Below are 25,276 nucleotides of genomic sequence, written 5' to 3' on the forward strand. Positions count from 1 at the left end.
TTGCCACATGCCAGAGGGTTGGGAAATACAGCCACTGACAGGCACTTACCCCTCTCAGATTAATCCAGCATCCACCCTTGTGTTGTTAATGCATGTGAATACTCCTTCACCCCGAGGAGCCCCTGGTTAGGATGATGATTTTGTAGATGGTTACAGCTGCAGATGGGTGATTTCATTACATGTTAAACTGGTCTGTAAGTTACAACACAGGGAGATTTAATGAGAGAAGTATGTGCTTGCTTTTTAAAGTCTGGATCTTTCACTGGGAGAACAAAGATAAAACAATAAATTCACCATTATGATTATGTCTAATGTTAACATTTCCTTCCCTGCTAATTCACCTTTCCCTCTTTTTTTGGGTGTTTTTTGAAGTGAGAATCTGCCCAGAGCATCAAGAGAGCTAATCCATCACCCAAAGCACAATGCTAATGAACATGATGGAAATCTTCCCAATTAAAATTCTCTTTCTGAGGGGTTCTCCTCATGAGGAGAAATGCTTTTGGGAGGCATCCTGCAGAAAAGCAGGAGTGATCACAGCCCCTCCACGGGAGCCCCTGTGAGCTTCCTCAAGCTTTCTTTCCTTTGGAAAATATCTCAGTCCTGTTCAATATCTTTATTGATTATCTGGACGAGGGGATTGAGTCCAGCATCAGTAAGTTTGCAGATGACACCGAGCTAGGAGAAGCTGTGGAGCTGTTGGAAGGTAGGAGAGCCCTGCAGAGGGACCTGGCCAGGCTGCATGGGTGGGCAGAGGCCAATGGGATGAGATTGAACAAGGCCAAGTGCAGGGTTCTGCACTGTGGCCACAACAACCCCAAGCAGCACTACAGGCTGGGGACAGAGTGGCTGAGAGCAGCCAGGAGGAAAGGGACCTGGGGGTGCTGGTAGAGAGTAGGCTGAAGATGAGGCAGCAGTGTGCCCAGGTGGCCAAGAGAGCCAATGGCATCCTGGCCTGCATCAGGAACAGTGTGGCCAGTAAGGACAAGGGAGGTTATTCTTCCCCTGTACTCAGCACTGGTCAGACCACACCTTGAGTGCTGTGTCCAGTTCTGGGCCCCTCAATTCAAGAGAGATGTTGAGGTGCTGGAAAGTGTCCAGAGAAGGACGACAAAGTTGGTGAGGGGTTTGGAACACAAATCCTATGAGGAGAGGCTGAGGGAGCTGGGGGTGTGCAGCCTGCAGAAGAGGAGGCTCAGGGGTGACCTCATTGCTCTCTACAACTACCTGAAGGGAGGCTGTAGCCAGGTGGGGTTGGCCTCTTCTCCCAGGCAACCAGCAATAGAACAAGGCGACACAGTCTCAAGTTGTGCTGGGGGAGGTCTAGGCTGGATGTTAGGAGGAAGCTGTTGGCAGAGAGAGTGATTGGCATTGGAATGGGCTGCCCAGGGAGGTGGTGGAGGCACCATCCCTTGAGGTCTTCAAGAAAAGACTGGATGAGGCACTCAGTGCCATGGTCTGGTTGACTGGCTAGGGCTGGGTTCTAGGTTGGACTGGATGATCTTGGAGGTCTCTTCCAACCTGGTTGATTCTATGATTCAATGGAGGAAAAAAATTTGTCAAGAGGGTCATTGGTCATGTTGTGACTAGGTTGTGTCCTAAAAAAATGGAAAACTGAATGAGTCTGTATATATATATTTGTATCTATATGTTTCTATCTCCATATTTCTATATCTCTCTATATATCTATATATTTATATCTATATATTTGTATCTATATTGTTCCCAGCTGAATGTTATAATTAATAAACCCATCTAAAACCTCTGCTGTCCTTTGACAATAACTGTCTTTAATGATGCAGTTCTTCTAGCTATGGAGGAACACCAGCAGCACTTGGACAAGGTGAGCTGGCTGCAGGTTCTAATGTTCTCTGGTTTTCTTTTTGTGGCTCTGTGCAGAGTGTCTATTTCTTGTTGAACAGAACTGGCAGGGTGTGGAGAAAAGGTGGTGTGTTTGCACTCTAGAGGATGGGAGCTGGCTGTATTCCTTTTGAACCATCTTAAGTTGATAGGTGCACAGGCAAGAGATGGAAGCTACTTATAGATCTCTATTTAGTAATTAATAACACTGTTAATAATAACAATGCTAATAATAATGTTGATGATAATAAATATTACAGTAACAATACTAATACCACTAAAATTACTAAAACTGATGATGGTGATGATAATATTTTGTAAACAGAAGCTCGCTGCCCTTCAGAACTTACTGATAAAGGGGTTTGTGCAGAGCTGTCCTACAGAGTGCATGCTTGCTACATCCTAAAGTAAGGTGAGTCCATCCCATCTGTTTGAGGCCCTTCATTGACATTGCACCTTCTCTAAAGAAGGGGCATTTGCAAGATCAAGTATTTTTCTCTGACAAAAAAAAAAAAAGAAAAAATATCATGGAATCATAGAATCCATCATAGAATCATAGAATCAAGCAGGTTGGAAGAGACCAAGATCATCCAGTCCAACCTAGCACCCAGCCCTAGCCAGCCAACCAGACCATGGCACTAAGTGCCTCATCCAGGCTTTGCTTGAACACCTCCAGGCACAGCCACTCCACCACCTCCCTGGGCAGCCCATTCCAATGCCAATCACTCTCTCTGCCAACAACTTCCTCCTAACATCCAGCCTAGACCTCCCCCAGCACAACTTGAGACTGTGTCCCCTTGTTCTGTTGCTGCTTGCCTGGGAGAACAGCCCAAATCCCACCTGGCTACAACCTCCTTTAAGGTAGTTGTAGACAGCAATGAGTTCACCCCTGAGCCTCCTCTTCGCCAGGCTGCACACCCCCAGCTCCCTCAGCCTCTCCTCGTAGGGTTTGTGTTCCAGGCCCCTCACCAGCCTCATCACCCTTCTCTGGACACCTTCCAGCACCTCAACATCTCTCTTGAATTGAGGAGCCCAGAACTGGACACAGCACTCCAGGGGTAGCCTAAGCAGTGCTGAGCACAGGGGCAGAATGACCTCCCTTGTCCTGCTGCCCACACTGCTCCTGAGCCAGCCCAGGATGCCATTGGCTCTGCTGCCCACCTGGGCACACTGCTGGCTCATCTTCAGCTCCTCTCTCCCAGCACCCCCAGCTGCCTCTCTGCCTGGCTGCTCTCAGCCACTCAGTCCCCAGCCTGTAGTGCTGCTTGGGGTTGTTGTGGCCACAGTACAGAACCCTGCACTTGGCCTTGTTCAATCTCATCCCATTGGCCTCTGCCCACCCATCCAGCCTGGCCAGGTCCCTCTGCAGGGCTCTCCTACCTTCCAACAGATCAACACCTGCTCCTAGCTTGGTGTCATCTGCAAACTTACTGATGCCCTGGTATTAATTGTAATCAGCATTTAAATGCATTACTGACTTGCCAACTTGATTTTGCCTCCTCTGTCAGCCGTGGCATCAGTAGACAGCATTTTTGTCTATGTACTGAAAATTACAGGGAGGAGCTTGAAAAGGAGATTCCCAAAAAAAATGAGTATCAGACAGGGAATGTACTCCCACATTCACCTGGAGTGACTAGAAAAAAACTCAGAAACAACTTGTGCACCATATTTTGTGGGAAAAATGTAACTTGAATGGAAATTAGGTGGCACATTCCAAAATGCTGGACTACCTGAAAGGTGGCTATAGCCAGGTGGGGGCTGGTCTCTTCTCCCAGACAACCAGCAACAGAACAAGGGGACACAGTCTCAAGTTGTGCCAGGGGAGGTCTAGGCTGGATGTTAGGAGGAAGTTGTTGGCAGAGAGAGTGATTGGCATTGGAATGGGCTGCCCAGGGAGGTGGTGGAATTGCTGTCTCTGGAGGTGTTCAAGAAAAGCCTGAATGAGGCATTTAGTGCCATAGTCTGGTTGACTGGACAGGGCTGGGTGTGCTAGTTTGAAGCAGGCTAGAATGTTTTGGTGAGAAGAACTAGATTACAGGCTGTGAAGGGAAAACAGTGGTGATGTCTACCTCATTCATAGGCTTGCTGAGATGTATAGGAACAAGAAATAAAAGCATAGATAACCACTCTCACTTGGGCTGCTGGCTGAGCTGCAGCTTACCCTCTAACCTCACCCTCCATTTTTGGGACTAATCCACTTTGCTTCATAACCCCCCTGGCCAAATCTCCATTCTTCCTTGGGACTGGGGTAAGGTTGAGAGGGGTAGAGGGAAGGTGGAGGGGTGGTTGAGAGCCCCTCCTGGGGACGCAGGTTTCTGGGAGGGGAGTTGTGTTTCTGTGTTACCTTTACCTTGTCTATTTCTGTCTATAACTGTATAGACTGTAAATATCTGCTTGTGCATTGTGCTAAGCTGTAAATAATAAGCTTCATTCAATTTCCAGAGCCAGCTGAGTCTAGTCTGGGTGATTTCTAAAGTGGAGGGGGGTGGGGAACACTCAAACCATCACACTGGGGGATAGGTTGAACTGGATGATCTTGGAGGTCTCTTCCAACCTGGTTGATTCTATGATTCATGTTAATCAACCAGTGTGTGAGATGAATAAAAATGAATCAGGAGTAACATGTAAAAACAATGCAAAAATCTCCTCTGTCATATGAAGACAGAAAAAAATTGCTAGTGTGGACATGACTGTGTTCCTGAGTAGGTATAAAAGCCTGAGGAGGGACAACCACAATCAGTCACACTGTGTGGCAGACCATGAAACCCACTCTGGACTCGGGCCAGTGAATCAAAGTGTTGCTGAAATTGCAAATACTAATGCAACTGTCAGAGATCTAATGTGATTAAGTTCAGTGGTATTAAAGCAATAAAACTCTACCAACACGCTAGTCCTGAGGCAGAGAGATGTCTTAATAACCTCAAAATTGGATTTGTACTCTCTTCTCTGCCTGAAATCATAAATAAAAGTCCTGTCATGTTTAATTTGAACTTTTGAGCTTCCCAGGCAGGCATTGTTCTTTGTGGCCAGCACAGATTCTTCTGCATTTTTTTTCTATGCATATTTTGAGTCCTGGTACTCATTATCAGCCAATTTGGTTTTCTCCACAGTGGTGCCCTTGGGATTTCCATTTCCTCTGTAAAGGTACCTGGACACATTGATACCTCCTACAGCAATTAGGAGTGGTGGTGTTGGGTTGATGGCTGGATTCAGTGATCTTAGAGGACTTTTCCAACCAAAACAGTTCTATGATCCTACAGAATCATGTTTCAATGGTTTCTACAGCATACAAAGATCTTGTGCCTCTGTAATCCCTCCTAAATTCATGTCAACTGGATGTGAAGGAAAATTCTATCTAGCTCCAAGACCCCTAGGTCCAGTTAACACCAGAACACTTCTACACATATCTAGGTCAGTGCATAGGGAAAGTGATTTCCCAATCAAACTAAGACATAAGTTCACTGGTAGAACTGGATGGAGACAAAGCTACCCACAATCCATGAGAATTTCCTTATTATTCTGTTGGGGTTTTTTGCCTTTTTTTTTTTTTTTTTTTTTTTTTGCATATCCACTAACAAAGTACTTAAATGAAACAAAATTTAGCTACTCTTATAGGGAAAAAAAACAAACATGAGAGAGAGATTTGTGAGAATGACTTCTTAAACAGATGTAAACAGTGTCCCTTGTGCTGGCTAAGCTGTCAGCCCATGGCTTGGATGGCAACACTCTGTGCTGGGTTAGGAATTGGCTGGAGGGCTGAGCCCAGAGAGTGGTGGTGAATGGAGCCACATCCAGCTGGCAGCTGTCACTAGTGGTGTCCCTCAGGGATCAGTGCTGGGCCCCATCCTCTTTAACATCTTCATAGATGATCTGGATGAGGGCATGGAGTCAGTCATCAGCAAGTGTGCAGATGACACCAAGCTGGGGGCAGATGTGACTGGGTTGGAGGGCAGAAGGGCTCTGCAGCAGGACCTTGACCGCCTGCACAGATGGGCAGAGTCCAAGGGGATGGCTTCAATAGCTCCAAGTGCAGGGTGCTGCACTTTGGCCACAACAACCCCATGCAGAGATACAGGCTGGGGTTGGAGTGGCTGGAGAGCAGCCAGACAGAGAGGGATCTGGGGGTGCTGATTGATACCCGCCTGAACATGAGCCAGCAGTGTGCCCAGGTGGCCAAGACAGCCAGTGGCATCCTGGCCTGCATCAGGAATGGTGTGGTCAGCAGGAGCAGGGAGGTCATTCTGCCCCTGTACTCTGCACTGGTTAGACCACACCTTGAGTACTGTGTTCAGTTCTGGGCCCCCCAGATTAGGAAGGACATTGAGATGCTTGAGCGTGTCCAGAGAAGGGTGACGAGGCTGGGGAGAGGCCTTGAGCACAGCCCTACGAGGAGAGGATGAGGGAGTTGGGATTGGTTAGCCTGGAGAAGAGGAGGTTCAGGGGAGACCTCATTGCTGTCTACAACTACCTGAGGGGTGGTTGTGGCCAGGAGGAGGTTGCTCTCTTCTCTCAGGTGGCCAGCACCAGAACGAGAGGACACAGCCTCAGGCTGCACCAGGGGAAATTTAGGCTGGAGGTGAGGAGAAAGTTCTTCCCTGAGAGAGTCATTGGACACTGGAATGGGCTGCCCGGGGAGGTGGTGGAGTCGCTGTCCCTGGGGCAGTTCAAGGCAGGATTGGACGTGGCACTTGGTGCCATGGTCTAGCCTTGAGCTCTGTGGTAAAGGGTTGGACTTTGTGATCTGTGAGGTCTCTTCCAACCTTGATGATACTGTGTGATACTGTGAGAAGCTCGAGCCTGAACATTGCACCACTGAGTAGAAGCCCAAAGGATAATGAAGAATCCTTCCTGAGCCACACTTCTTCCTTCATTTTGCCTGTCCTATGTGCATGCCCTCCACCTGTGGCTAGTGCTGAGAGTTAAAGGACTCTGTGTTTGGCTGCCTGGTAAGACACTACAGTAAAGATATTAAGACCTTGCTAATTAATTTGTAAAGGAAGTTCATCCTCTTACTCAGTTATGGATTAACTTCTTACATACTAAGCCCTCTCACCTAAACCAAACTGTGTTCTCCTTTTAAGTCAGCTTACACTAGAGATTGATTTCCATTCTCTTTTGGACCAGTGATGCAATTATCTCCCGATGAAGACACAGGCTATATCACTTGATTATTGATAATCCTTCAACAGTAACTCTGGAGTGTCTCTGCACACAAAAAGCCTGCAGGATGTGCCTGTTCCCAGAAGTCCTCCTGACATATACTGCAGCACACAGTGCCAATATGTCATGTGGCATTAAAGGGCAGCTGGTAACACCTAGGCTAATTCATCAATGAAGCTGTAAGTAAAGTACCTCTGGTAAAAATGTCACGAGCCTGACTGACACAGACAAACAGGTCTAAATTAATGATTTCATTAGAGTTAGCAAAATACATCCATTGACATTTCATGCTTAGATCTCTTACTCTGCTCAGCTACTACTGTGCAAATCACTTCCCTAATCATTCAGGAAGAGCACCTCCCACTAATCTGAAACCACTTCTGGGACCTGCTTTTTCCTCCAAACCCTTCCCAGGATAGGGATTTCATGGCTAAGGATGCCACAATGTGTTGTGTTAATATTGAATATGTCAGTACCCACCTACAGTGTGAACTTTTCCTGGGAAAAATAGAGCATGCTAGAGGCTGAACAGTTCACTCCCTCCTGGTGGCAGAGGATTAAACTTTAGATCTACACAGTGGCTATATTTTGTTTCAATTCAAAAACACTTTCTTAGTTTTGAGGACCAAAAAGATGCATTAAAACACCTCTGCCATAGCAATGCCTGGCTTTGTAATTTAAGACACCATGGCACAGACCTGCCAGTCCTTCAAAAATACAGCAGTGGGCTTAAATGTTACCTCAGAGAGCAAACAGAAACTAGGTATGCATGCTTTTTCTTTCTGTATAACCTGTAGCCTTATTTTTCTTCCCTCTGTTGTGGTCTTGTACTGAGATTCTGTTTCTTCACTGGAATATCATCCTGTCATTCCTTGCTTCTTCTGGAGGACACAGAACAGGTATACATACCAGCTTTAATCTGTTATTATTACTATTATTATTATTATTATTATTATTGAATCATAGAATCAAGCAGGTTGGAAGAGACCTCCAAGATCCTCCAGTCCAACCTACCACCCAGCCCTGTCCGATCAACCAGACCACAGCACTAAGGGACTCACCCAGTCTTTTCTTGAACACTTCCAGAGTGTGGTATAAAATTTGGTGTTGCTGCCCATTTTAATAAATAACAATAATAATAATAATAATAATAATAATAATGATGATGATGATGATGAGTTGCTGAATGATTTGCCACTGGAATGGGCTGCCCAGGGAGGTGGTGGAGTCCCCATCCCCAGAGGTGTTTAAAAGGAGGCTGGATGAGGCATTTAGTGCCACAGTTTCGTCAATTAGAAGGGTTAGGTGATAGGTTGAACTCATGATCCTGGAAGTCTGTTCCAACCTGGTTGATTCTGTGATTCTTTACTGAAGCCAGAGTAATGCTACTTTGAATCACAGAACCAACCAGTTTGGAAGAGACCCCCAAGATCATCCAGTCCAACCTAGCACCCAGCCCCATCCAGTCAACCAGACCATGGCACTAAGTGCCTCAATTCAGGCTTCTCTTGAACACCTCAAGGGACGGTTGACTCCACCACCTCCCTGGGCAGCTCATTACAATGCCAATCACTCTCTCTGCCAACAACTTCCTCCTAACATCCAGCCTAGACCTACCCTGGCACAACTTGAGACTGTGTCCCCTTGTTCAGTTGCTGGTTGCCTGGGAGAACAGCCCAACCCCAGCTGGCTATAACCTCCCTTCAGGTAGTTGTAGACAGCAATGAGCTCTGCCCTGAGCCTCCTCTTCTTCAGGCTGCACACCCCCAGCTCCTTCAGCCTCTCCTCATAGGGTTTGTGTTCCAGGCCCCTCACCAGCCTTGTTGCCCTTCTCTGGACACCTTCCAGTACCTGAACATCTCTCTTGAACTGAGGGGCCCAGAATTGGACACAGAACTCAAGTGTGGCCTGAGTAGTGCTGAGTACAGGGGAAGAATAACCTCTCTCGTCCTACTGGCCACACTGTTCCTGATGCAGGACAGGATGCCATTGGCTCTCTTGGCCACCTGGGGTCTGTTTAAACATGTATTCTTATCATGTCTTTTGGAAGGATTAATGAAATATTGCTGAACATTGACTTTTCTTCATGGGCTCACCTGTCCACAGCCAGAGCAGGCTAGTTAAAACTTCAATCACTTGTAGGAGAATGGTGGTTCCTGCAGCAAGTGTGGCAGAAACATCTGGGTTTCATTCCAGAAATATTCTATGGTTCCAGCTGCTAAAACACTTTTTTTTTTCCTTGCTAGAAACCAGTCTGTGAGGATTTAATTTTGTCGACCTGCAGAATTCCATTCCTGTGACCTTTTCATTTCAATGTACATGCAGCATCCTTCAAACCGAGAGGAACTGGCATGAAGATGAATCACAGGGAGGAGAGAGTACATCACTGTCACATTAGCTGACACTTTGCAGACCTACTGCCTTTCAAAGCAAAAAGTACAAAACACAGACAAAACCAAAGCTGAACTCGGGAGAGATACGCTCGCAGAATAAATTAAGACAGCTTGAAGCTAGCTAGAATGTTTTGGTGAGAAGAACTAGATCATAGGCTGTGAAAGGAAAACAATGGTGATGTCTAATCCCCTCAGAGTCCTGCTGAAGAAGAAAGGAAAACATTAGATAACACTCTCACCATTCTGTCTCACTCTGCCTTGGGCTTCTGACTGAGCTGCATCTCCTTAACCTCACTTTCCATTTGGCCTAACCCACCTTTGCTTCATAACCTCTTGGCTGAACCTCTATTCTTCTTTAGGACTGGGGTAAGGTTGAGAGGGGCAGGGGGAAGGTGCGGGGGTGGTTGAGAGCCCCTCCTGGGGACTGTGCTAGTTAGAAGCAAGCTGGAATGTTTTGGTAAAAGAACTAGATAACAGGCAGTGAAATGAAAACATGGTGTCTCCTTCTCTCACAGTCACAGTGAGAACTCTAGGAAGAAGAAAGACTTTTTCTCCATTTTGTCTTTTTCTTCTGCCTTTGCCTTCAGACCTGGTCACATCTCATTAACCCTGCTCCTACTAACCCTGCTCCCTAACCTCTTGGCTGCACCTCTCTTCTTCCTGAGAACTGGGGTAAGGTTGAGAGGGCCGGGGGGAGGTGTTGGGGTGGTTTGAGAGCCCCTCCTGGGGACTCAGGTTTCTGGGAGGGGAGTTGTGCTTTTGTATTGTTTATCCTTTGTATATTTCTGTATATAATTGTATATAACTGTATATATTGTAAATAGCTGCTTGCAAATTCTGCTAGCTGTAAATAAATTGCTTCATCTATATTCCCAGGGTCCGTCTGAGTTAGCTGGGGCAAATACAAAGTGTGGGGGGGGCGGGTAAGAGCCCAAACCATCACAGGGACTCAGGTTTCTGGAGGGGAGTTGAGCTTCTGTATCACCTTTTACCTTCTCTGTTTCTATAACTGCATATACTGTAAATATCTGCTCGTGTATTGTGCCAGCTGTAAATAAATAGCTTCATTTATACTCCCAGAGCCTGACTGAGTCTAGTCTGGGTGATTTCTGAAGTGTGAGGGGGGCAGGGAACACCCAAACCATCACATTACAGGAATGCACGTTCTGGAGTAGTTTGGTTTTCCTTCCCCAGCACAACAAGAGCCTGGTGCAGACTGAACAGAGAGCCACAGGCTCCAAACAGATGCAGTACGGAAGGCAAACACACTACCTTCGCCTCACGCACTGCTGCCAAGCACGAAACACAAAGCACCCTGTAGACGTTTCACAAACGCAGACAACATCTATGCCTGGAGTTCATCTGCAGGGCCAGTCCGGGCACGCAGGAGGCTACTCGCACCCCGGCTGTAGCGTACAATCAGTCCTCAGTAGCGTTTGGGCCCCTCAATTCAAGAAGGATGTTGAGGTGCTGGAAGGTGTCCAGAGAAGGGCAACAAAGCTGGTGAGGGGCCTGGAGCACAAATCCTATGAGGAGAGGTTGAGGGAGCTGGGGGTGTGCAGCCTGGAGAAGAGGAGGCTCAGGGGGGAACTCATTGCTGTCTACAACTACCTGAAGGGGCATTGTAGCCAGGTGGGGGGTGGCCTCTTCTCCCAGGCAACCAGCGATAGAACAAGGGGACACAGTCTCAAGTTGTGCCAGGGGAGGTCTAGGCTGGATGTTAGGAAGAAGTTCTTCACAGAGAGAGTGATTGGCATTGGAATGGGCTGCCCAGGGAGGTGGTGGAGGCACCGTCCCTTGAGGTGTTCAAGAAAAGCCTGGATGAGGCACTTGGTGCCATGGTCTGGTTGATTGGCTAGGGCTGGGTGCTAGGTTGGACTGGATGATCTTGGAGGTCTCTTCCAACCTGCTTGATTCTATGATTCTATGGTTAAGGGCTGAACAAAAGGGGATGAACGCGCGGCGATTTCGGCCGGCACCTGAAGCTCAGAGCCAGGAGGTGCCGAGAAGGGCGGGCGGGCAGCGCTCATGCTCGGCACGGTCCCGCTGCTGCCCTGCGCAGCTCGCACGGCGCTGCACCCCCGCGGCCAGCGCGGCAGCGGCCCCCGGCCAAGAGGCCGCCCGGCAGCGCCGCCATGCCCAGCGCCGCCCTCCCCTGCGGCCCTTCCGCCAGCGCTGCGTCACTTCCCGTGCGGGCCGCGGCGCAGAGAAGATGGCGGCGCTGGGCGAGCCGGTGCGCCTGGAGCGAGGTGAGCTTGGCTGCGGCCCAGGGGCGAGCGCTGCCGCCGCGCTGGCTGCTGCGGGCGAGCTGCGGCAGCGGAGCCGCTGCCCCACACCGGCGCTGGGGTGCGTTGCTTGGGGTCTGGCCCCGGCTACTGTGGCGGCCTGCCTGGTTCCTTTCCTCCGGCCTGAGGCGTCAGTGAGCGGCCCCCCGCCGTGCCGCGGCCTCGGGGGAGGCGAGAGCGGGCAGCGGTGGCGGCGCTGCTTCCTCCGGCCCGCCCCAGGGCACCGGGCGGCTCTTTTCCCCCGGAGACACTGACAAGCAGCCGTGCGGTAGCTGCTTCGGCAGTGTTTTCTTTCGCTTCTGGCTCCTTAACTGTCGCGGCGGGTCTTGGCGCTCGGAATTTTATCATTCAGCCCCCGAGGGTTTTGTCGCGTTTCAGCCCGGGGCTGGGTTTCCATAGATGCACTGGCCCCAGACCGCTACAAGCGTGTCCTTAGTCTTGTCTAGTGTCAACGCTTCTGCCAGCTCCTGACTCAGCCTCTTAACTCCTTGATTCTCTCCTAGGGAAACCTGAATTCTTAGCATTACGTTCGCACTCTTAAGCAGCGCCTTAGCAACGATAGTTTACTTGTCTTTATAGGAGACTCATGCAGGGATCTTTCTTACACTTGTTCGCGGTTCTGCTCAACTCCATTACCCTCTCATTTACGTTTTCGTCTTGATTCTCCATGTTGCAGCCTTAGTTTGGTGGTTAATACTGTGCGGTGTGTAACTAGAGTTAGCAGGGAAACTTAAAACACAAGACCTAGGTGGTTTGTGTGGGTGCTTGTGCCTTTCGTGCAGGGCTTTCAAGAATCGGTGCTAAACTTCCTTCAGAGTGGTTCTTCGGAACTGTGTAAGGTCTGCAGTCGCTCAGTGAGCACATACCTTTATGAAAGGATATATGAATGGTGTATTTAGGAAAATAGGAGTCACAAAAATAGGATTTAAATGGGAAAAGAACGCTGAGAATGATTGCTCCCGTTTTTGAAAAGGAAAGGAGTTAGGTGGTTGGAGGGACCGACTGTTTCCCCCCCGCTGTTCCTATCGGGACCACCAGCTTTGCTCACAAGGTGAGGTGTTTTTTGGTAGGGGTATAAAACATGCTGTATATCCCCACTTCGTTGTGTTTGTTGCTACCAGAGAATTTGATTGTTCTGCTTGCCTGACCCTCCTTCTCATCCCACAAGCACAAGACTTGTAGTGTGTGAGAAAAGACCTGTAAATAGTGACTTATGTAAGGACTTCGCTTCCCACTGCTGGGCACATCTCCCCTCCCTACTCCAAAGCTTGTTAATTAGGGCAGCTGCTTTGGCAGTGGATTAGTTGCTCTTGGTAGGTCTGTGGAGTTAAACCTCGGGCAGCATCCTTCTCCACCTCATTACCCTGCTGCTATGCTCTGTCCATGAAAACAAACAAATCTGCAGTTCCCTGGAACAAAGGAGCTGTTTAATCTTCTGGCATGTTGGTCTTTTTAAGAACAGAGAGCACAGTATAAAGCAAGAGCTTTGTTTTCAGGAGTAAATAACCTCTGTCAGTTATATGGGGTTGACTGCAGATAACCTGATAATGATTCATCATTAGCTTGAAAGTAAAGGTCACTAATTCTGTCATGCAGCATAGGAAAAGAACGAGTAGTATTGAAAAAGCTAATTTCAAATGCATGCCAGAGGCTTGCAATCAGGGCAGTTCATTCTCCCCCATCTGCTCACTCCTTCAAGATGCACTGCGAACGCCAGCACCCAAATTCAGTGGAGGGCAGGGATGAAACAGCATCTAACATTTCCAAGTTATTCTTATGGTTTGATGGTGATGTGTGATAACTCTGTGTACACTTTGAGAATCCAGGCTGTTTGAGCATGGGCAGTGGAGGTGGTTAATAAGGAGTGTCTCTGAGGATGCTGCAGTTTTCCTCTTTGTGTGTTTTGCTCACACGTGCTTGGGGTGGCAGCACCTTGGTGGCTTATTTTTCCCCACATTCTTTTAGTTCAAATGCATTTGTGTTTTTTTCAGAACTTCCATCTAGTGTGTTGTGGTAACAAAATGATTTGTGAAGAGCAGGCAGATGACATAAAACAGATCAAAAGGTTAAGAGAAAGACCCATGTTTTAGTTGAGTCGATTCCATTTTACAGTGAACTTTGTGGTGGTGGTTTTTTTTTTTAATCAAATACCTCTGGAGTTACTTTAATATTGTTCCTTGTTCAAATTCATCACTGAAACAATCCTCTAGGGATAATTTCACAGTGTCACAGTATCATCAAGGTTGGAAGAGACCTCACATATCATCAAGTCCAACCCTTTACCACAGAGCTCAAGGCTAGACCACGGCACCAAGTGCCACGTCCAATCCTGCCTTGAACAGCTCCAGGGATGGCGACTCCACCACCTCCCCGGGCAGCCCATTCCAGTGTCCAATGACTCTCTCAGGGAAGAACTTTCTCCTCACCTCCAGCCTAAATCTCCCCTGGCATAGCTTGAGGCTGTGTCCTCTTGTTCTGGTGCTGGCCACCTGAGAGAAGAGAGCAACCTCCTCCTGGACACAACCACCCTTTAGGTAGTTGTAGACAGCAATAAGGTCTCCCCTGAGCCTCCTCTTCTCCAGGCTAACCAATCTCAGCTCCCTCAGCCTCTCCTCGTAGGGCTGTGCTCAAGGCCTCTCCCCAGCCTCATCGCCCTTCTCTGGACATACTCCAGCATCTCAATGTCCCTCCTAAACTGGGGGCCCAGAACTGAACACAGGACTCAAGGTGTGGTCTAAGCAGTGCAGAGTACAGGGGCAGAATGACCTCCCTGCTCCTGCTGACCACACCATTCCTGATGCAGGCCAGGATGCCACTGGCTCTCTTGGCCACCTGGGCACACTGCTGGCTCATGTTCAGGCAGGTATCAGTCAGCACCCCCAGATCCCTCTCTGTCTGGCTGCTCTCAGCCACTCCGACCCCAGCCTGTATCTCTGCATGGGGTTGTTGTGGCCAAAGTGCAGCACCCTGCACTTGGAGCTATTGAAGCCATCCCCTTGGACTCTGCCCATCTGACCAGGCGGTCAAGGTCCTGCTGCAGAGCCCTTCTGCCCTCCAACCCAGCCACATCTGCCCCCAGCTTGGTGTCATCTGCACACTTGCTGATGACTGACTCGATTTCATTGTCTGGTGCCAAGCAGCTGGCTGAGCTGTAGTGTTAGTATTGTGAGGAAGACAGCTTTCAGTTGTTGATATCCTGAGCAGGAGTTCAGGAGGAAGCAAAATGCGTTATCAGAGCAGTCAGCAGTCTTCTCCTGAAATGAGACTTGTGTTTTGCCACTCATTCCCAGCCAAACACTGCTCCTTTCCAGAGAGACTGAATCTTCAGCTTTTGGCTGATGGTGCTTAATGCAGTTCTGTGGGAGAAAGCTGTGCTCACTTCCCTTTCAAACTGGTATAGCAGGGTCCTGTCAACAGAGTAAACCAAAATAACTGTTGGGGAAAAATGTGGCCTGGGAGTGAATCCATTGCATGTATCTGCTTGAGCAAGAGGTGCAGTGTGATAAAATGAGGTCTGTAGAGACCTAACTGTCATACTGTATTTGCTTTGGGTTTTTACTTTACCGCGGCAGCTTGGTCTTTTGATCTGAAAGCCCTTTGTTATTGAAGTGCATCTCCTGCTTCAGTTTCGTCTAAAAGGAATCCAGCTCTGTATTCCAGTCACTTTTTGACAAGCTGATTCTGTGCTCCCAAGTCTGTGCTTCATGAAAGACACATCTGGTTCCCAAACTAGCCTATTCTACCAGAGAGTATGAAATGCTTTGTTGCTAAGCATTATGTCTGTTAGAAGAGGTCTGGGTAGGAAATGTATTTAGCTTATTGATGAAACACAGAGGTCAAAAAAGAGGAGAAATTAGCAAATGGACTTCTGGAGACTGTTTCTACAGGTTCTCTTTGGACCAGTGGATTCCTGTCACCCTTTGAAGTGTCTTGCATACAGTATCCCAATGAAACACAAGTTCACGCACCTCACAGCTTACCATGGTGCATGGACCACAGGCTGGAGAGTGACTGCATAGAACTGTAAGCTTTGTGTTAGTGATTTGTCAGCAAACATCTGCATTAAGTGACAGCTGTATTGTCATTCACATACAGACTAGGTTGTTTCAAGAATAGATGGAGTGTTGCAGGACTGGAAGTGCTGCTATTACTACTTGTTGATGACTACTTCAAGCTGTTCAGTGCAAGACTTTCTGAAATTCAGATAATTTGTATTCCTGTTGCTGAACACAAGCATTGCTAAGAGTGTTGGTGATTTCACATCATAGAAAGGTCAAAAGATAAATAATAGTTGGTGAAATTAAAGAGATTCTGGATTGTGATTATGTGTGTTAAATGAAATGAACTGTGTTAGGAAATTAAAAGCTTTAGAAGCATTTCAGAATATTCTTTGTAATTGTAGAACAGCAAATATGCATGTGAAAGGAATTCTGTGTACCCCTGAGATCAGTGGTAACTAAAATTTAGGCTTTGAGATGTCTTTGCATAACTGATACTTGTAAAGCTTGGAAATGCTTGCCAAAATCTACCAAGTTCTTGTAATGCACAGAAACCTTAACTGTCTTCTGAAGTCATTCATGTCTTTGGCTGTGGTGACAGTACTTGAGGGCTATGAAGTTGGTGAGAGGACTGGAGCATCTCTCTTATGAGGAAAGGCTGAGAGACCTGGAGTTGTTTAGCCTGGAGAGGACTGAAAGGAGTTTTCAGTTTCTTGAGGTTATCAATGTCTAAAGGGTAGATGTCAAAAGGAAGAGGCCAGACTCTTCAGTGGAGCCCAGTGACATGCCAAGGAGCAAGAGTCACAAACTAGATAGAACACAAGAAGTCCTGAGCATAAGGAGAGACTTCTTCACTTTGAGGGTGACAAAGCACGGGACCAGGCTGCCCTCCTCTAGAGACTTTGAAAACCCACTGGAGGTGGATACTGTGAAACATGCTCTAGGTGAAACTGATTTAGCAGAGGGGTTGGACTAGAGATGGTCTTCAGGAGTAATTTCCAGCTCCTTTTTATTCTGTGATTCTTCCATGAAAAATTGGTTTCCAGTCTGGGAGGTTAAGTTGTCCCTTGCTTAATTGACTTGATCTCAGCTCAGTACTTGGTCTGACTGGTAGCTGACAAAGTGGACAGAACATTGCTGTGGGTTGTCTCTTGCCAGCACACTTCAAGTCAGAACGTACACCCCACTGCCTTTTCATCCTGTGACGTTAATTCTCTCCTCTTACTCTTGACCTTTAGGTGAAGTCCATGTCTATTGTCTGTGCTGACACGATGCCAGTGAGCAGACATGCATTCACATGATAAATGAGCGCCTAAAGGTTAATTGCAAAAGAAAGGAAGTTACACATTTGGGACATAGCAGTGTTCCAGACTTCATCTTTTTCTAAAGCAATCTCTGCCTTCCTTACATAGTAGATTAATCACTGCTGCTTTGCCTTTCTGGTAATGAAGGCAATCCTTTCCATCAGCCGTTCTGAGAGACTCTTCTGCTCCTGTTCAAGGACTTGTGTGATTCAGAATCATCACTAGTGGAACACTTTGAAAGGACAAGTGAGGGATGTGAACGTGTTCTGCTCTTGTAGAGCTGGCAGGAACGTGTCACACAGCACTTGCTGTCTGTCTTGAGTTGTACTGATCTGGAAGCAAGTTCTTCATGGGGACTTTCACAAAGCAGCATCTGCACTTATGAGACTATGGACCATGTGAAGGGAACATATTTCTAGGAACTAGAAGGAGGAGGCCTGGGGATGGAGATTCTAAGCTTCAGAGGTGGAGTTGGTCCAGAGGAGGGCCATGAAAATGATCAGGAGGCTGGAGTACTGACTGCAGGGAGGAGTTGGACTAGATGACCTTTGGAGGTCTCTTCCAACCCAAACCATTCTGTGATTCTATGAGATAATCTCTTTCATCTGACACTGTCAAAAGGAGTTTGGTTATTTTTCTGAGCACTTTGGTAAAATCAGATAATTTTCAGCCCTGGTCTATGGAAAATATTGAGTGTACTCTTGAACTAATTTATTGAATAGAAAATGGATGTTTACCAGCATGTGTGACAATCTAGCTAGTTTTAACACAATGTTATCCATGCAGCAGATAATTACAGATTTATACATATGAAATGTTGATAATTTATATAGCAATGAAATATTTCAGTTGGATTTAAATGTCAGTTTATCTTTGTAAGATGCAAATTGCAGTGATACCTTCGAGTATTTGACAAGGTTGAATTGCTGCGGTTGACTTACAAGTCTGGAAGTAGAGTGTTTTACTGTAACATTTTGTGAAAGCAGAGTTTGTGGGAGAAATGAAACTAATACCTAGTTTTAAAGTATGTACAAACACACATGCACAAAATGCTCCTTTAATTTAAGGAAAAGAGGAAAAAAAACAAAACAGGCACAAACCAAACAAACCTTGAATTTCCTCAGGCATTCTTCATTAATAGCGCTTTATTTTTCCGTAGACATCTGCAGAGCAATTGAGCTGCTGGAAAAATTACAGAGAAGTGGTGAAGTGCCACCACAAAAGCTACAGGCATTGCAAAAAGTCCTTCAAAGTGAATTCTGTAATGCTGTAAGGGAGGTAAGTGAACTTGATGTAAGCAGTTACCTTGAGGTAAAAAAAAATGTGGTTTACTTTTTCCTTTCCATGCCCAGTGCAATAATCTGATTTTGTTCTTTGTAAAAGCTGAGTTTATTTCACAGAGTTTAATAGAACAGTCCAAAAGAAGGTAGTTTGGGATAGTGTGGGTGTATTAAATAACAGCTCAGGAGCAAATGTTCTTTAGTGACTATTTTGAGGGGCTGTCTTTGACATCTAGCAGGCTGTTACCCTCTCAGAATGCACCAATGGACGAGGTACCAATTGCTTTTCCTCTTTTGCCCTGACGTGGAGCCTTGCACCACCTCACCTTCATTGCAGGTGCTCTTCTGGAAATTTTTAGGTGATTGAATATACCCTGCTGCCACTGATGGTAACACCTGGAATGACTTAAAAGAACTGTTTGTAGACACAGGTGCCATCTTACTGTTTTCAGTCTGTCCAGGACAGTGTGTTACTGCTTAGCGAGTTCAAGTGATTGGCAGATAGATGTGAGGATGTGGGCTAGCTCTCAGTGAAGCACCTCATTGGTATTCTTACTGCCTCTGTGTATTCATTAACGTTTTTTCATAAGATAGTCAGTTAGTTACATCATTTGAAGGAAGATTTAAGGGTATGCAAAGAGGGATGTGTTATTAATAGAACTTTGAAGAGCTGTCCTTAAGGGATTTGCATACATCCTTATTGAAGAGTTCCATCTTGAATCAAACAAGAGAAGTCATTCATGTCTCCAGGCAGGTGTGCTAGACTATCCCCAAGTATTTCTAAATTCATAGTGAGGTCTTTGTGGTGCGGGAGAAGGGAAGATACAGCTTGAGACCTAAATAGGAATGGATTAACTGAGCAGTAAGGATGTTCAGAGTTGTATCTTCATAGTATGGTGGGTTGTCCTTGTAGGGAATCAAAGTAACATCTTCCTGGACATGTGTGCTTTTTACTTTACACATTTTAGAGTTGTACCTGATACTTTGTTATTGTCTAAGCAGAAGACTACCTGTTTTCCCCATCCTTAACCTGTTTTGTCTCTAAAGGTGTATGAACATGTTTACGAAACTGTGGATATCAGCAGCAGCCCAGAAGTGAGAGCTAATGCGACAGCAAAGGTAAAACCCAAGCTGTAACTGGTGTAAAATACAGTAGTTTGCTATTTTTAAAGCAGAAGATGATTATTGAAAAACCAGAAGATTATTTAGAAATGCAGAAGGGTGTTATATCTAGATGTCTGATGAAATGAACAAGCCTAACAGGTTATTAAAAGATGTAACAAAAGACTTGTGATTTTGATATTTCTTCTGTTTTAGTTTCACTCATGGAGTTCTAAATTACTTATGCTAATGTTGATATCTAGAGAATGAATCTCATTCCTCGTAACATTTAAGTGCTTTGAGATAAAAATACTTCTTTCAGCCCTCTCACTGTGTCTAGTTGATGAGTTTATATTTTCTTATAAATAGGAAAATCTTGTTTCTTACAGGCCACTGTAGCTGCATTTGCAGCTAGCGAAGGTCATTCCCATCCCAGAGTGGTTGAACTACCCAAAACAGAAGAAGGTCTTGGATTTAACATTATGGGAGGCAAAGAACAAAATTCTCCGATCTACATCTCCCGGATTATCCCTGGTGGTATAGCTGATAGGCACGGAGGCCTGAAACGTGGAGACCAGCTGCTTTCTGTGAATGGAGTGGTAGGAGCTGGATTTCACTTTGTGTAGTATCTACTGGCTGCCACTTAGGGGCGTGCAAAGAATGCACACGGCACGAGCTCCAGCTCCTCCTAATCTTGCCCAAGGCCTTTCTTTTTGTCCCTGCAAGAACAGATTGTTCAGGTTTCTGTAGAGCTGTGTAGGCTTATGCACTGCTTGACTGCCTCAACTTGGAAGTGAATATTTAGATCAGCATTAGAGATTTTGAGTAGTTCTGTACATTCAGTCAGAGTATTGTTTTGTGAAGTAGTAATTGCTGTTCTGGCTTCCTTTTGCAACCAAGTTTCATGGTGCAGATTTTAATCAATAATTTCCTGCACCATGTAAGGTAAGTAGTTAGTTTATTACACTGACCAGTTTCTCCTTCCCCTGGTAAAAATGCTACTGCATTATGAAGGGTGTAATAAGAGCAGAACTACAAGGTGATGTTATCTTCAGTTGTGTGGTTGTGGTGGCTTTTTTTTCTGTCCACTTACATGTACTTAGCTTCAAAAGCAGAGGCTTTTTAGCATATTTTAAGGAGTAAATGTCTGAAGTGCTGTTGTGGATGTTTATTTTTAATAAGTGTCCTCTTCTGAAGAGTTACAGTACAAAAAGCAAAACACAGAGTGACTGGAAAGAGGAGGCTATGGACAGAATTGAGGCAGCTGCTACTCAAATGCATGTTGCCTCCCAAACCCTTGCTTTTAGTTACAAAGAAGCTGTATTTTAGCTTAAAATTAATGTTTTCATCATTACACCTGCAAACCCAGTTTTAAGACTAGGGATCAAGCTACTTCTGTGCTGTTTAACCCACATCCAGAGTTTTTTGACACACAAAAGGAACGGAGACTTGCTGGGTGCCTCTGTTTTGAGATGTCCCTGTTAGCACAGATCTCTGACGTAACTCCTGACTAGTCCTTAAGAGTCCAGCTCTCCTCTTCAGAAGCATAAGAGAAATCATGGTGGTAGTGACACAACTATCCTTGACCTTTCTGTTACTTTGAAGCTTTGAAGGACAGATGTAGAACTGTCTTCAGATGAGGCTTTCTTCACCTACTCCATCCAAAACTGAACATGGTCACCAGTTAGTACAGGTGACAGTGACCGTGTGTGTGTGCTTGCACATGTACACATAGATACAGCCATTGTAAGAACAGTGAGTGTGTGCATAGAATACTGCTGAGAATGCTGATGTGGTCTTAGAAGAACCATCTGATGTCTCCAGATGGATTTCTGCTCCCTTAATACATACTAGAGACATTTCCCTGTAATTATAATTTCTAATTTAATAAAGAAGCAAATTGGCACTGCTGAGATTGCAGTGAGTGTGCCTTAAAACAAACTTACTTTTCAGCTGAGAGATTTTGAGTGTAGTCCAGAATTTGAAGTGTTTTGATATAATTAAACATAGAACTTTACAACCCTTCTGTTACCAGGTTGAAACAGAACAACCTGCACATCCACTTGAAGAACAGAAATGAAAACATTCAGATGTGTGTGTTGTCTTAAGTCTGATAGATGAGAAATAACTTGGGCTATTTTAACTGTTGTCTTTCTTTCTGTAAGTAACTTTATAGTAACGGGGAAACCCTCCAATCAACAGGTGCATCACCTGCCTTCTAGCTTCTAATAGCACCAGTGGGAGGTAGGCTTGGAGTAGTACCATCATTGTGTTTCATAAGTTTGGGAGAAATAAGTTTTGCTGATAGAATGTGTGCTGTCCAGGAGTGTCTGTTCCGATGCAGTTGTTGAGCTGTTGCTTTAATATCTTTAATTAGATCAATCTGATACAACTCTAAGAAATTCTGAGAGTTGTTTTAGGAAAGTATTTTAGTTTTGTTCTTATTGCACTGGGTTAAGCTGGTTTTAATCAGCTTAGAGAAAATTACTCAAGTACTTTGCATTTACTGAGAGGTGTGTGGAGCACTAAGATGTGCAGCACACTGCATGTTAGCTACTCTATTGCAGGCACCCAGTAGGTGCAGTCCTGCTTTGTAACTCGGCTACCATCAAAACTGCAATTACCTCACAGGTGTCAATGATTACTGAATTTAAAATGCATGCCAAAAGAGGAAAAATAGTCTAGACCTCTAAGTGTCTTCCTGAAGTCATTGATTTTCTTTTTTGAGTGTAATTTCAGAAATGTCTAATCTTATCCTTAGTGGATATAAATATGAAATTGAATAGTTGAGCAGAAACCTAACCCAGAGTTTTGCACTACTCTTTGGTGACTGCTAATTAGTCTCTTTATTGTCGCTTCTTATTGACTTGCTGAAGAATAAATCCTGAAGTTGAGTGACGTTGTGCAGTCTTCAAGCTAGAATACTTCAAGAGTTGACTATGTAGAAGTTGTCCAAAATTGAAAGAAATAAAACCAAAGTGTTTTCAATGTGAGCTTGCTAATGCCAGACTTACCGGTTTATGCTTTGCAGAGCGTTGAAGGTGAACACCACGAGAAAGCAGTAGAGCTGCTGAAGGCTGCTCAAGGCAAGGTTAAATTAGTGGTGAGATACACACCGAAGGTCCTGGAAGAAATGGAGTCAAGATTTGAAAAAATGAGATCAGCGAAACGCAGGCAGCAGAACTAACACTGCCCGCAGGAAGCGTGAGAGAAACTGTCTTCCCTGGACCTTTGAGAGGAGGCTTTGTGACTCAGTTGATCCAGTGCCTGGACTACAAAAGACCTTTTCAGAGAATCGTGGGATGATTGAGGTTGGAGGCACTCCTGGAGTTCCTCCAGTCCAACCCCCGTGCCCCCAGGAGGTTTAGCTAGTGAAGGTTGCTCAGGACTGTGACAGGCTGCTTTTGAGACTCCAGATGATCTCTGAGCAACCTCTTCTGGCCTTCCGATCTCCTTCACACTACAAAGGGCCATTTTTGTACTGAAGTGGAGCGTCCTGTATCTCCACTTGTGCCCACTGCCTCTTGTCCACTCACTGGATGCTACTGAGAAGAGTCTGGCCCTTGTGTTACTCTTCCTTGTCAGGCTTTGACACACGTTGGTAAGATCACCCCTCAAGTTTCTCTTCTTCAGGCTAGACAATCCCAGTTCTCTCAGCTTCTCCTTATCTGTCAGGTGCTTCAATCACTTAATCACCTTTGTCACCCTTCACTGGACATGCTGTGCTCTGCCCATGGCTATACTGAACGGGGGAATCCCAAACTGTACCCAGCACGTGAGTTGTGTCTCACTGGGGCTGAGCAGAGAGGAAGAATCATCCCCCTTAACTTTCTGGCTCTTCCTTATACAGTTCAGGAGACTGCTGGGCTCCTTTACCACAAGGGCACGCAGTGTCTCATGGTCATGTGGTATCGTTCTCTGCAAGGCTTTGTTTTGGCTGGTCAACCCCCCAATCTATACTGGTGCTTGGGGTGATTCCTCCCCAGGTGTAGGTCTCTGCACTTACTCAATTTTGAACTTTGGGAGATTCGTGTTTACCATTCTGCAACCTGCTGAAGTCCCTCTGAAGGGCCTGCTGAGAGCGTGCTCTGTCTCATCACCCATGTTGTTAATGAAAGCAATGAATTAATTAAACAGACCCCTGGGGTGAGTTCAGCAGTGCTTTGTGCCACTGATCACAACAACAACCCTCGGCACTTCAGCCTTTCTGAGAATGTTTTCAGTCTCCACACGTTTCACAGTTAAAAAGGAATGTGTACTTTGAAAACGGCCTCAGATACCCTGGATAAGCATCGGTGTTGGGATTCCTATTGATCCTATTTTAATCAGTCTTTTTCATGTCAGACCTTTAAGCAGGAAAATACACTTGCAGATTCTTCTCAAAGACAAAAGCATACCTATACAACTGGCATCCCTTTTTTCCTGCTCTCTTTTGGCATTACTTAACATAGAATCTGCAGGTTTTTTGCTGAATGATTTTTTCTGGGGGGGGGGAGAGGGTGGGAAAGATTCTTATGTAGCATTTTTTTGGCACTTTTATTGTGTATCAACTACAAAACCTAATCATAATCTACTTTGTAGCTGATAATGATACCACCTTTTGTAGTGTTTTGGTGAGTATGTTGTTTTTACACTTCTGCTAAATTGTAATTGGTTACTCTGGAGATTGTATTACCTCACCTGTAAATAAGTTACAGTTGGTGTTCTCCTAGAATGGTTTTCTAATAGCCAGCATTTACAAATTTGCAACAATCATTCCTCTAACTTATATTATTTTGTACTAATTTTAAAGCAGTGGAAGGGGGGGGGAAATGTAATTGTGTATGCAACTCTGGATTGACTCCCTAGATGTATTTTTATAAACAGAAGATAGATTATTGCAGTGCAAAAGAATTCCAGATGCTTCCCTGACTTTCTGCTGTTGGAAGAAATATTCGTCTTAGTTGTCATACATCTCTTGTGTTTATAGTATGTAGTCTTATCTGCAGACTGTGAGTGCATTGGTCTTGGAACAGTTAGAATCTAAATTATTCTTACATTTATAAGAGTAAAATGTACTAAGGTTTATATGACCAGGTTACCCTGACCTGTGGACTTGTCTGGGGTTTTATTACTGACTGCTTCTGACTTGGAGAATTCTTATTTGTGCTGCTGCAGAAGTACATCACCAGTGCTATAAAACATTGTGTGGAATGGTGCTGCAGAGGTAATAAGGAGATCTCCAGCTAAAAGTGATTAATGTCTTATCTCAGATGTGGCAGACAGTGGGCACAGGTGCCACTTTGGAGAAAACTTTGGGACAGAGGTCCAGTTCTTGGGATCCATCAAGATTGAAGCTATACTTGGGTAGTTTAGGTTTGGGAATTTCTGTTTGGTTGGTTTTTAGTTTAACCATCACCTTTTGGTATATATATAGAATTAACTTAATTGTCCACTGAGTGTCTGTTCACTTGGATGGCAGCTATGAGTGCATCCTAATTGACTGTTAGTAATTTGATTCTTAGAAGCTTAAACTGAAAAGTGCAGTTCTTACTGTGTTGCTAATCCCTAGTCTTCATATGGAGCAGTGTGATTCACTGTGAAATAGTTCAGTATGTGAAAGAAAGGAAAAGGCTAACGAGGTAAAAATGACAGCATGAAGTTTATGCATTGTCACTTGATCTGGTGGAGAAGAAAAGCTGTAATTGCTACAGGGAGGGGAGAAATGTGATTGCTTTCTGCATGTTCATAAGCATGGTCAGCCTGCAAAGAGAAATTTGGGATTTTAAAGGTACTGGTAGTTGGAAAATGCAGTATGAATTATTTATCAGTTAGATGACATTGAGCACTGAATTGCATGGTTGGTGACCAGTCGCAGGCTTCTGTCAAAAGGCCTCATGTTACTACTACAACCATGCT

General features: G+C 45.4%; 1 protein-coding gene across 1 annotated transcript; it reads left to right on the forward strand.

Annotated features, from left to right (window-relative positions):
* The first annotated feature begins 11,584 nt into the window (after positions 1 to 11,584).
* Positions 11,585 to 24,240, forward strand: LIN7C (lin-7 homolog C, crumbs cell polarity complex component). Its single transcript, XM_064163854.1, has 5 exons — positions 11,585 to 11,659; positions 18,157 to 18,275; positions 19,325 to 19,396; positions 19,768 to 19,977; positions 22,410 to 24,240. The coding sequence occupies exons 1-5, from the start codon at positions 11,623 to 11,625 to the stop codon at positions 22,563 to 22,565; spliced, it is 594 nt and encodes a 197-aa protein (XP_064019924.1). The 5' UTR covers positions 11,585 to 11,622; the 3' UTR covers positions 22,566 to 24,240.
* The last annotated feature ends 1,036 nt before the right edge of the window (positions 24,241 to 25,276 follow it).

Source organism: Pogoniulus pusillus, chromosome 24 (genome assembly GCF_015220805.1).
Source record: "Pogoniulus pusillus isolate bPogPus1 chromosome 24, bPogPus1.pri, whole genome shotgun sequence".
Taxonomy (NCBI): Eukaryota; Metazoa; Chordata; class Aves; order Piciformes; family Lybiidae; genus Pogoniulus; species Pogoniulus pusillus.